The 13,136-nt window shown below is 38.2% G+C and overlaps 1 protein-coding gene across 4 annotated transcripts in view; it reads left to right on the top strand.

Annotated features, from left to right (window-relative positions):
- The window catches only part of PCDH11X (protocadherin 11 X-linked), a 741,859-nt gene extending 728,941 nt beyond the window's left edge, over window positions 1-12,918 (top strand). For all 4 annotated transcript variants that reach the window (XM_007454761.1, XM_007454760.1, XM_007454759.1 and 1 more), the window contains one exon: window positions 12,236-12,918. In XM_007454761.1, coding sequence (XP_007454823.1) covers window positions 12,236-12,918 — 683 coding nt within the window. The remainder of the gene's footprint in view (window positions 1-12,235) is intronic.
- Window positions 12,919-13,136: the final 218 nt, after the last annotated feature.

Genomic DNA, 13,136 nt, shown 5'->3' with positions numbered 1-13,136 from the left:
CCCTGGATATATACCCCAAACAACTGAAATGGGCTCAAATATATTTGTACACATGCATTGATAACAGCATTATTAAAATTATATATATATGTATATATAATTTATATATATATATATATATATATATATACACACACACACACATATATATGACAATAACAGCATAAAAGGAGTGGGTAGGAGCAAAACTGAATTGGAGTAACCAAACAACATCTTATGGTAACTCAAAATACACAGAAACAAGCAAACAAATGAAGAGAACCAGAAATGGCAAATAAGGTTAGTAAAAAATAATTGATAATTATTTTAAAAACTTGCACGCCAATCCTTGTTTCAGCTTCATTAAAACAAATAATACATAAAGTAATAATTATAACAATATATTTAATTTGTACATACATATGTGTTTTATATATATATGTATATAAATATATATATATATATATATATATAAATGGCACAATAAAGAGGAGAGCAAATATAGATATATAGGAGTAATATTTCTATATCTCACTGGAATTAATGTATAATAAATCTGAAGTAATTGTAATAAGACCACACAATCTAAATACCAGTAAGAGAATGACATACACACACACACGTGTGCACATATGCGTGTATAAATAAGTATACATATTTACATGTAACATTATATACACTATATATTATATATATATATGTAGTCAAAAATCATTAAAAGAATTACAACATTAAACTAGAAAATATTCACGTAATGCAGAAGAACCTGTAAAGGAGGAATAGAGGAGCAGAAAAAGACATGAAACACATAGAAAACAAAAAGTAAAATGGTAGATATAAATGTACTATATCAATAATAACATTGAAAATGAATTGATAAGAAACCCCAAACAAGGAAGAATTATAACACTGAATTAAAAAATCAAATCCAAATGTATGCCTACAGGATGCAGGCCTTAGTTTCAAAGATACAGATAGATTAATTATGAAATGATGGAAAAGTTATATCATGCACACAGAAATCATGATAGAGTGACTACACTAATATCAGACTTATTTAAATTAGAAAAACTTTAAAAATGTTACTAGAGACAAAGAGGGATATTTTTTCATGATAGAATGGTCAAATAATCAGGAAGATATAACAATTATAAACATATATGCATCTAACAACAGTGCTCTAAAAATCATGAAGCAAAAACTGACATAATTGAAGGGAGAAATAGACAATTCAATAATAACAGTTGGAGATGTCAATATTCCACTTTCTATAATAGAAGGAATAACCATGTAAAAGACCACAGAGGAAATAGAAGAAGTGATCAGTACTCTAAATAAATTAGACTTAACAGACATCTGCAGAACACTCCAGCCAATAAGAGCAGAATACATAGCCTCCTCAAGTGCACATGCAGCATTGTACAGGATAGACTATATGCTACGCTATAAAACAATTCTCAATAAATTGAAAGAAATGCATTCACACAGAATATATTCTCTGGCCACGATGGAATGAAATTAGAAATAAAAGAAAGAAATTTGGAAAGTTAACAGGTATGGGAAAATTAAACCACACACTCCTAGATAATCAATTGGTCAAAGAAGGAATCACAAGAGAAATTAGAAACTGCTTTAATACTCTGAAATACTCTGTTTTCCCCTAGTCTCAGGAATAAGACATAGGATGTCCACTTTTATCACTGCTACTAAACATTATACTGGAGGTTCGAGCCAGGACAATTAGACAAATATATATATATATATATATAAAAGGCATTCATACTGCAAAGAATGAAGCAAAACTATCTCTATATGCAGATAATATGATCTTGTATACAGAAAATCCTACAAAATCCACTAAAGACCTATTAAAACTAATCAAGCTCAGCAGTATTACAGGCTTTAAGAGCAATATATAAAAATCAAGTGTATTTCTATACTCTAGAAATAAATATTCCAAAAAAGAAATATTCCAAAAAAGAAATTAGGAAAACAATTCAATTTGCAATGGAATAAAATACTTAAGAGCAAATTCAACAAAAGAAGTGCAAAGTTTTTACTCTGAAAATTTTGAAATAACTATTGAAAGAAATTAAAGATATAAATAAGTGGAAAGACATCCCATGTTCAAAGACAGGAAGATTTAATACTGTTAAAGTTCAGTACTTCACAAATTGATCTTCAGATTCAAAACAATACTTAACAAAATCTGCAAAATCCAAATTGAATTTTTGCAGAAAGTGAAAAGAGGAATTGGAACCTTCATGTATTTCTGATGGCAATGTAAAATTGTGCAGCCAATTTGGAAAACAGTTTGACACTTCTTCAAATTCAGCATAGAGTTGCCATATGACTCAGCAACTCCATAAATAGGTACATTCCCAAGAGAAATGACTGTCTACACAAAAAACTTTTTTTGTTTGTTTGTTTGTTTTTCTTTTTTTACATCTTTATTGGAGTATAATTGCTTTACAATGGTGTGATAGTTTCTGCTTTATAACAAAGTGAATCAGTTATACATATACATATATTCCCATATGTCTTCCCTCTTGCATCTCCTTCCCTCGCACCCTCCCTATCCCACCCCTCTAGGTGGTCACAAAGCACTGAGCTGATCTCCCTGTGCTATGCGGCTGCTTCCCACTAGCAATCTATATTATGTTTGGTAGTGTATATATCTCCATGCTACTCTCACGCTTTGTCACAGCTTACCCTTCCCCCTCTCCATATCCTCAAGTCCATTCTCTAGTAGGTCTGTGTCTTTATTCCTGTCTTAACCCGAGGTTCTTCATCACATTATTTTTTCTTAAATTCCATATATATGTGTTAGAATACAGTATTTTTCTTTCTCTTTCTGACTTACTACACTCTGTATGACAGACTCTAGGTCCATCCACCTCATTACAAATAGCTCGATTTCGTTTCTTTTTATGGCTGAGTAATATTCCATTGTATATATGTGCCACATCTTCTTTATCCATTCATCCGATGATGGACACTTAGGTTGTTTCCATCTCCGGGCTATTGTAAATAGAGCTGCAATGAACATTTTGGTACATGACTCTTTTTGAATTATGGTTTTCTCAGGGTATGTGCCCAGTAGTGGGATTGCTGGGTCATATGGTAGTTCTATTTGTAGTTTTGTAAGGAACCTCCATACTGTTGTCCATAGTGGCTGTACCAATTCATATTCCCACCAGCAGTGCAAGAGTGTTCCCTTTTCTCCACACCCTCTCCAGCATTTATGTTTTTTTGATTTTTTGATGATGGCCATTCTGACTGGTGAGAGATGATATCTCATTGTAGTTTTGATTTGCATTTCTCTAATGATTAATGATGTTCAGCATTCTTACATGTGTTTGTTGGCAGTCTGTATATCTTCTTTGGAGAAATGTTTATTTAGGTCTTCTGCCTATTTTTGGATTGAGTTGTTTGTATTTTTTGTTCTTCATCTGCATGAGCTGCTTGTAAATTTTGGAGCTTAATCCTTTGTCAGTTGCTTCATTTGCAAATATTTTCCCCCATTCTGAGGGTTGTCTTTTGGTCTTGTTTATGGTTTCCTTTGCTGTGCAAAAGCTTTGAAGTTTCATTAGGTCCCATTTGTTTATTTCTGTTTTTATTTCCATTTCTCTAGGAGGTGGGTCAAAAAGGATCTTGGATGTGATTTCTGTCAGAGAGTGTTCTGCCTCTAATTTCTGCTAAGACTTTGATAGTTTCTGGCCTTACATTTAGGTCTTTAATCCATTTTGAGCTTAGTTTTGTGTATGGTGTTAGGGAGTGATCTAATCTCATACTTTTACATGCACCTGTCCAGTTTTCCCAGCACCACTTATTGAAGAGGCTGTCCATTCTCCACTGTACATTCCCGCCTCCTTTATAAAAGATAAGGTGACCATGTGTGCACGAGTTTATCCCTGGGCTCTCTTTCCTGTTCCATTGATCTATCTTTCTAATTTTATGCCAGTACCATACTGCCTTGATTACTGTAGCTTTGTAGTGTAGTCTGAAGTCACAGAGCCTGATTCCTCCAGCTCCATTTTTCGTTCTCAAGATTGCTTTGGCTGTTTGGGGTCTTTTGTGTTTCTATACAAATTGTGAAAATTTTTGTTCTAGTTCTGTGAAAAATGCTAGTTGTAGTTTCATAAGGATTGCATTGAATCTGTAGATACCTATGGGTAGTAGAGTCATTTGTACAATGTTGATTCTTCCAAGCCAAGAACATGGTATATCTCTCCATCTATTTGTATCATCTTTAATTTCTTTCATCAGTGTCTTATAATTTTCTGCATACAGGCCTTTTGTCTCCTTAGGAAGGTTTATCCCTAGATATTTTATTCTTTGTGTTGCAATGGTAAATGGGAGTGTTTTCTTGATTTCACTTTCAGATTTTTCATCATTAGTGTATAGGAATGCCAGAGATTTCTGTGCATTAATTTTGTATCCTGCTACTTTACCAAATTCATTGATTAGCTCTAGTAGTTTTCTGGTAGCATCTTTAGGATTCTCTATGTATAGTATCATGTCATCTGCAAACAGTGACAGCTTTACTTCTTCTTTTCCGATTTGGATTCCTTTTATTTCCTTTTCTTCTCTGATTGCTGTGGCTAAAACTTCCAAAACTATGTTGAATAAGAGTGGTGAGAGTGGGCAACCTTGTCTTGTTCCTGACCTTAGTGGAAATGCTTTCAGTTTTTCGCCATTGAGGATGATGTTGGCTGTGGGCTTGTCATATACGGCCTTTATTATATTGAGGAAAGTTCCCTCTACACCTACTTTCTGCAGGGTTTTTATCATAAATGGGTGTTGAATTTTGTCAAAAGCTTTCTCTGCATCTATTGAGATGATCATATGGTTTTTCTCCTTCAATTTGTTAATATGGTTAATCACATTGATAGATTTGCGTATATTGAAGAATCCTTGCATTCCTGGAATAAACCCCACTTGATCATGGTGTATGATCCTTTTAATGTGCTGTTGGATTCTGTTTGCTAGTATTTTGTTGAGGATTTTTGCATCTATGTTCATCAGTGATATTGGCCTGTAGTTTTCTTTCTTTTTGACATCCTTTTCTGGTTTTGGTATCATGGTGATGGTGGCCTCATAGAATGGGTTTGGGAGCATTCCTCCCTGTGCTATATTTTGGAAGAGTTTGAGAAGGACAGGTGTTAACTCTTCTCTAAATGTTTGATAGAATTCTCCTGTGAAGCCATCTGGTCCTGGGCTTTTGTTTGTTGGAAGATTTTTAATCACAGTTTCAATTTCAGTGTTTTTTTTTTTTTTTTTTTTTTGGTATGCGGGCCTCTCGCTGTTGTGGTCTCTCCCATTGCGGAGCACAGGCTCTGGTCGCGCAGGCTCAGTGGCCATGGCTCACGGGCCCAGCCACTCCACAGCATGTAGGATCTTCCCGGACCGGGGAACGAACCCCTGCCCCCTGCATTGGCAGGCAGACTCCCAATGACTGCGCCACCAGGGAAGCCCTGTTTGTTGGAAGATTTTTGACCAGAGTTACAGTTTCAGTGCTTGTGATTGGTCTGTTCATATTTTCTATTTCTTCCTGATTCAGTCTTTGCAGGTTGTACATTTCTAAGAATTTGTTCATCTCTTCCAGGTTGTCCATGTTATTGGCATAGAGTTGCTTGTAGTAATATCTCATGATCTTTTGTATTTCTACAGTGTCAGTTGTTACTTCTCCTTTTTCATTTCTAATTCTATTGATTTGAGTCTTCTCCCTTTTTTTCTTGATGAGTCTGGCTAAGCGGTTTATCAATTTTTTTATCTTCTCAAAGAACCAGCTTTTAGTTTTATTGATCTTTGTTATCATTTCCTTCATCTATTTTTCATTTGTTTCTGATCTGATTTTTATTATTTCTTTCCTTCTGCTAACTTTGGGTTTCTTTTTGTTCTTCTTTCTCTTATTGCTTTAGGTGCAAGGTTAGGTTGTTTACTCAAGATATTTCCTGTTTCTTAAGTTAGGATTGTATTGCTATAAAGTTCCCTCTTAGAACTGATTTTGCTGTATCCCACAGGTTTTGGGTCGTCATGTCTCCATTGTCATTTGTTTCTAGGTATTTTTTTATTTCCTCTTTGATTTATTCAGTGATTACTTCGTTATTAAGTAGTGTATTGTTTAGCCTCCATGTGTTTGTATTTTTTACAGGTCTTTTCCTGTAATTGATATCTAGTCTCTAGCACTGTGGTCAGAAAAGATACTTGATACAATTTCTACTTGCTCAAATTTACCAATGCTTGATTTGTAACCCAAGATGTGAATTATCCTGGAGAATGTTTCATCAGCACTTGAGACAAATGTGTAGTCTGTTGTTTTCAGATGGAATGTCCTATAAATATCAATTAAGTCCATCTTGTTTAATGTATCATTTAAAGCTTGTGTTTCCTTATTTATTTTCATTTTAGATGATCTGTCCATTGGTGATACTGGGGTGTTACAGTCCCTTACAATGAATGTGTTACTGTCGATTTCCCCTTTTATGGCTCTTAGTATTTGCCTTATGCATTGAGGTGCTCCTATGTTGGGTGCATAAATATTTACAATTGTTATATCTTCTTGGATTGATCCCTTGATGATTATGTAGAGTCCTTCTTTGTCTCTTCTAATAGTCTTTATTTTAAAGTCTATTTTGTCTGATATGAGAATTGCTACTCCAGCTTTCTTTTGGTTTCCATTTGCATGGAATATCTTTTTCCATCCCCTTACTTTCAGTCTGTATGTGTCCCTAGGTCTGAAGTGGGTTTCTTGTAGACAGCATATATATGGGTCTTGTTTTTGTATCCATTCAGCCAATCTGTGTCTTTTGGTGGGAGCATTTAGTTTGTTTGCATTTAAGGTAATTATCAATATATATGTTCCTATTCCCATTTTGTTAATTGTTTTGTCTTCATTATTGTAGGTCTTATCCTTCTCTTGTGTTTCTTGCCTAAAGAAGTTCCTTTAGCATTTATTGTATAGCTGGTTTGGTGCTGCTGAACTCTCTCAGATTTTGCTTGTCTGTAAAGGCTTTAATTTTTCCATCAAATCTGAATGAGATCCTTGCTGGGTAGAGTAATCTTGGTTGCAGGTTTTTCTCCTTCATCACTTTAAATATGTCTTCCCAGTCCCTTCTGGCTTGCAGAGTTTCTGCTGAAAGATCAGCTGCTAACCTTCTGGGGGTTCCCTGGTGTGTTATTTGTTGTTTTTCCCTTGCTGTTTTTTTTTTTTTTTCTTTCTTGCGTTATGCGGGCCTCTCACTGTCGCGGCCTCTCCCATTTGCGGAGCACAGGCTCCGGACGCGCAGGCTCAGCGGCCATGGCTCACGGGCCCAGCCGCTCCGCGGCACGTGGGATCCTCCTGAAACGGGGCACGAACCCGCGTCTCCTGCATCGGCAGGCGGACTCTCAAGCACTGCGCCACCAGGGAAGCCCTCCCTTGCTGTTTTTAATATGCTTTCTTTGTATTTAATTTTTGACTGTTTGATTAATATGTGTCTTGGCGTATTTCTCCTTGGATTTATCCTGTATGGGACTCGATGTGCTTCCTGGACTTGATTAACTATTTCCTTTCCCATATTAGGGAAATTTTCAACTATAATCTCTTCAAATATTTTCTCAGTCCCTTTTGTTTTCTCTTCTTCTTCTGGATCCCCTATAATTCTTATGTTGGTGCATTTAATGTTGTCCCAGAGGTCTCTGAGACTGTCCTCAGTTCTTTTCATTCTTTTATTTTTATTCTTCTCTGCAGTAGTTATTTCCACTATTTTATCTTCCAGGTCACTTCTCTGTTCTTCTGCCTCAGTTATTCTGCTATTGATCCCATCTAGAGTATTTTTTATTTCGTTTATTGTGTTGTTCATTGTTGTTTGTTTCATCTTTAGATCTTCTAGGTCCTTGTTAAATGTTTCTTGCATTTTGTCTATTCTATTTCCGAGATTTTGGATAATCTTTACTATCATTATTCCGAATTCTTTTTCAGGTAGACTGCCTATTTCCTCTTCATTTGTTAGGTGTTTTGGACTTTTATAGTGCTCCTTCATCTGCTGTGTGTGTCTCTGTCTTCTTCTTTTGCTTATCTTACTGTGTTTTGGGTCTCCTTTTTGCAGGCTGCAGGTTCACAGTTCCCATTGTTTTTGCTGTTTGTCCCCAGTGGCTAAGGTTTGTTCAGTGGGTTGTGTAGGCTTCCTGGTGGAGGGAACTAGTGCCTGTGTTCTGGTGGTTGAAGCTGGATCTTGTCTTTCTGGTGGGTAGGTCCACGTCCGGTGGTGTGTTTTGGGTTGTCTCTGGACTTATTATTTTAGGCAGCCTCTCTACTAATGGGTGGGGTTTTGTTCCTTTCTTGCGAGTTGTTTGGCATATGGTGTCCAGCACTGTAGCTTTTTGGTCATTGAGTGAAGCTGGGTGCTGGTGTTGAGATGGAGATATCTGGGAGATTTTCTTCATTTGATATTATGTGGAGCTGAGAGGTCTCTTGTGGACCAGTGTCCTGAAGTTGGCTCTCCCATCTCAGAGGCACAGCACTCACTCCTGGCTGTAGCACCAAGAGCCTTTCATCCCCATGGCTCAGAATAAAATGGAGTAAAAGTAGAAAGAAAAGAAAGAAAGAAAGAAAGAAAGAAAGGAAAGAAGAAAGGAAGAAAGAAAGGAAGGAAGGAAGAAAGAAGGGAGGCAGGGAGGGAGGAAGGAAGGAAGGAAGGATGGAAACAGGGAAGGGAGGAAAGAAAGAAAGAAGATAAAATACAATAAAATAAAGTAAGAGAAAATAAAATAAAGTTATTAAAATAAAAAATAATTATTAAGAAAAAAATTTTTTAAAGAAAAAACAAAAAAGGACGGATAGAACGCTAGGACAAATGGTGGGAGCAAAGCTATACAGACAGAATCTCACACAGAAGCATACACATACACACTCACGAAAAGAGGAAAAGGGAAAAAAATAATAAATCTTGCTCTCAACGTCTACCTCCTTAATTTGGGTGATTCGTTGTCTATTCATGTCTTCCACAGATGCAGGGTACATCAAGTTGAATGTTTAGCTTTAATCCACTGCTTCTGAGGCTGCTGGGAGAGATTTCCCTTTCTCTTCTTCGTTCTCACAGGTCCCGGGGCTCAGCTTTGGAATTGGCCCTGCCTCTGCATGTAGGTCACCAAAGGGCATCTGTTCTTTGGTCAGACAGGACGGGATTAAAGGAGAATCTGTTTCAGGGACACTGGCTGACTCAGGCCGGGGGTTAGGGAGGGCTACGGACTGCGGGGTGAGCCTGCGGTAGCAGAGGACAGTGTGATGTTGCACCAGCCTGAGGCGTGCCGTGCGTTCTCCCGGGGAAGTTGTCCCTGGATCCCGGGATCCTGGCAGTGGCGATCTGCACAGGCTCCCCAGAAGGGGGCTGTGAATAGTGACCTGTGATCACACACAGGCTTCTTGGTGGCAGCCTCAGCAGCCTTATCGTCTCATGCCCGTCTCTGGGGTCCGTGCTTTTACCCGCAGCTCGCACCCGTCTCTGGAGCTCCATTAAGCAGCGCTGTTAATCTCCTCTCTTCACGCACCAGGAAACAAAGAGGGAAATAAAAGTCTCTTGCCTCTTCGGCAGGTCCAGACATTTCCCCGGACTCCCTCCCGGCTCTCCGTGGTGCACTAACCCCCTGCAGGCTGTGTTCACGCTGCCAACCGCAGTCCTCTCCCTGTGCTCAGACCGAAGTCCGAGCCTCAGCTCCCAGCCCCGCCTGCCCCGGCGGGTGAGCAGACAAGCATCTCAGGCTGGTGAGTGCTGGTCGGCACTGATCCTCTGTGCAGGAATCTCTTTGCTTTACCCCCCGCATCCCTGTTGCTGTGCTCTCCTCCGCAGCTCCGAAGCTTTCCCACTCTGCCACCCGCAGTCCTCTCCCTGTGCTCAGCCCGAAGTCCGAGCCTCAGCTCCCAGCCCCGCCTGCCCCGGCGGGGGAGCAGACAAGCATCTCAGGCTGGTGAGTGCTGGTCGGCACTGATCCTCTGTGCAGGAATCTCTTTGCTTTACCCCCCGCATCCCTGTTGCTGTGCTCTCCTCCGCAGCTCCGAAGCTTTCCCACTCTGCCACCCGCAGTCTCTGCCTGCGAAGGGGCTTCTAGTGCGTGGAAACCTTTCCTCCTTCACTGCTCCCTCCCACTGGTGCAGGTCCTGTCCCTATCATTTTGTCTCTGTTTATTCTTTTTTGCTTTTGCCCTACCCACGTACCTGGGAACTTTCTTGCCTTTTGGGGGGTCTGAGGTCTTCTGCCAGCATTCAGTAGGTGTTCTGTAGGAGTTGTTTCACATGTAGATGTATTTCTGGTGTATCTGTGGGGAGGAAGGTGATCTCTGCGTCTTACTCTTCTGCCATCTTCCCCTCCCCCAAAACTTTTATACAATGTTGATAACAGCATTACTCATGATAACCAAAAAGTAAAAACAACCCAAATGTCCATCAACTGTTGAATGGATAAATAAAATGTGGTATAATCATACAAAGTGTAATCTTGAGCAATAAAAAAAAAATAATTGAAGTGCTGATATATGTTACAACATGGGTGAACCTTAAACACATTATGCTAAATGAAACAGGCCAGTCACAAAAGACTTGATTTAAAGCATTCCTCTCATATTACATGCCTAGAATAGGCAAATATATAGAAGAAAAAGGTAAATTAATGGTCACTTAGGGCTGTGGAGTTTGGAGGGAAGTGGCCTGTGACTGCTAATGGATACCAGGTTTCTTTTGGGACTGATAAGGATGTCCCAAAATTGATTGTGGTGATAGTTGCACAACTATGTGAATATACTAAAAACCATTGAATTATTCACTTTAAATGAGTGAACTTTATGGCATGTGAATTATATCTCAATAAAGCTGTTAAAAAAGGAATTTCTATAAATCATATATTTCAGTGTAAATGACTTGGTATGTTTCCTCATCATAAAGAGGCAAATAACTCAATGTTGAAATTATGATGTATTCTTGTGTTGTAAAATTTAAAGCTACCAGAGCAGTTGATTTTCTGATGGTGAGGAAATAAAATTTTGTTTTAAAGTATAGTTGTATGTATGTTCATATATTTCCATGCATGCTTTTGTGATTTAATGTCACCCCAAATATATAAAACTCTACCTTTCCAAATACTTCCCAAATATAATTGTGTAAAAATATAGAATATTTTCAATGTTAAGCTCGTAGGGACATTTTTAAAGTGCCTTCTAAATGAAGAAAAGTAAATGGTTATCTAATGGAGAAAATTAGTCTTATTAATGAGAATCACTTCTGATATATACTATTCTTTGGCTTTAAGTGTGATAGGTTAATGACAGTACCTGGTCTCTATATCCTGTTGAGGACTTATAGGAACATGAATTCTATTTTTAACTTTTAGAATTGTTATGACTTCTTAGAGAAATGACCTTTTTTAAAAAATTGTCATGATGTAATATCCTTCACTATCGCTAGTATCATTCTTTGCTTTAAAGTCAACTTTTACATTGATATAGCTACTCTATCTTCACTTGGCTAGTCTTTGTATGGTATACTTATTGATATTTCATACCTATGGGCATTTGGAAATGTTACAGAAATCTTATAAAGGAGTTTTAAAAAGTATTGTAGTTTAGAGCTAAGTATTTTGGATCTGTAATTCATTATGTTGCTAAACTGATTTGCCATGATTTCAGAAAATGAGGAATACAGAAATCAATTGTCTCTAAGATAATTATAGCTATATTTCATTCTGGAAACTAAAAGACATATCTTAGAGTTCAATAAGCTATGTTTTCAAATTAACCTAATTGATTCTTAGATTTATTCTCAGATTAATTAATTAGATTCTTAACCAAACCGTTGGCTATAATTGGTTAGTTAATTACATGTTTCTGTGACTGGTTTTTCCATTTACCATTATGTGACTGGTTTCACTCATGTCATCTCTTTGTGTTAGGGCCATATTTCAACTGACTTGTGTGTAGAGATCAACGACCACAGCTTCCATTCCCAGTCACAAACACAATTTAAAATATCTACATTTGGGAGACTAAACCAAAGTATCCTAATTATAGAAATGAAATGCCATCTTCCCACTCCTGGCTATTTATATTACTGTAGGAATTATTTCTTGACAAATCAAATACCAATTGTGAAAATATTAGAAGTCTCTGATGCATTTATATATAGATTATTAAATGTTCCTGTAACAGTATGATTTATTTTAAGTAGCTATTAAACATATGCCTTTGAAACATAAATTTTATCATTTGTTTCCCACCCTAACAGCTGGAGAAATAACTGTTCAACCAACCTTGGAAGAGGCCTCTGACAACTGCACTCAAGAATGTCTCATCTTGGGCCACTCTGATGCCTGCTGGATGCCAGCTTCTCTGATCCATTCCAGCCCTTTACAGGCACAGAACTCTGCTCTGTGCCACAGCCCACACCTCATACAGACCACTCTTCGCCGGCGCAATCCTCCAGTGACACAGACTGTTGCACTCTGCCACAGTCCGCCGGTGACCCAGGCTATTGCACTGTGCCACAGCCCTCCACCAGCACAAACCTCCACTCTGCACCACAGCCCACCTCTAGCACAGGTTACTGCTCTTCGCCACAGCCCTCCACCAGCACAGGCCCCTGCCCTCTGCTACAGCCCTCCCCTGGCACAGGCTGCCACAATCCATGGAAGCCCTCCTCTGCCACAGGCTGCTGCCCTCCATCGCAGCCCCGCACAACCACCAATGGGTCTGCCACAAGGCTGGGGGCAAGGTGCTGGCCCTGATGGACTACTTTCTCTTGATCAGGGAGCACAAGGTAGTACAAGATCTCAGTTTTATGCCATGTCTGAAAGACTTCATCCTAGTGATGATTCAATTAAAGTCATTCCCTTGAAAACTTTCACTCCAGGGCAGCAGGCCAGACCCTCTAGTGGTGGTTCTCCCACTATGGAAGAACATCCTTTATAAAATGAAAACGGCTACTTCACATTTTCCAAAAGGATGTATATAATCAAAATTTAAGATCCAATTTCAATGAATACTTCAAATTGTTAGATTTGTAAATAGCTATGTAAATAGAAACCAATACCAGAATCAAGTCTAGAGCTAGACCCTTAGTCAAAAGTTAAAAATAAATTTACAATTTGATTAATTCAGAATATGTATTTAAAAATAAAAGAAATTGA

Source organism: Lipotes vexillifer, unplaced genomic scaffold (assembly GCF_000442215.2).
Source record: "Lipotes vexillifer unplaced genomic scaffold, Lipotes_vexillifer_v1.1 scaffold8, whole genome shotgun sequence".
Lineage (NCBI taxonomy): Eukaryota > Metazoa > Chordata > Mammalia > Artiodactyla > Lipotidae > Lipotes > Lipotes vexillifer.
This window is presented reverse-complemented; position numbering and strand designations above follow the sequence as displayed.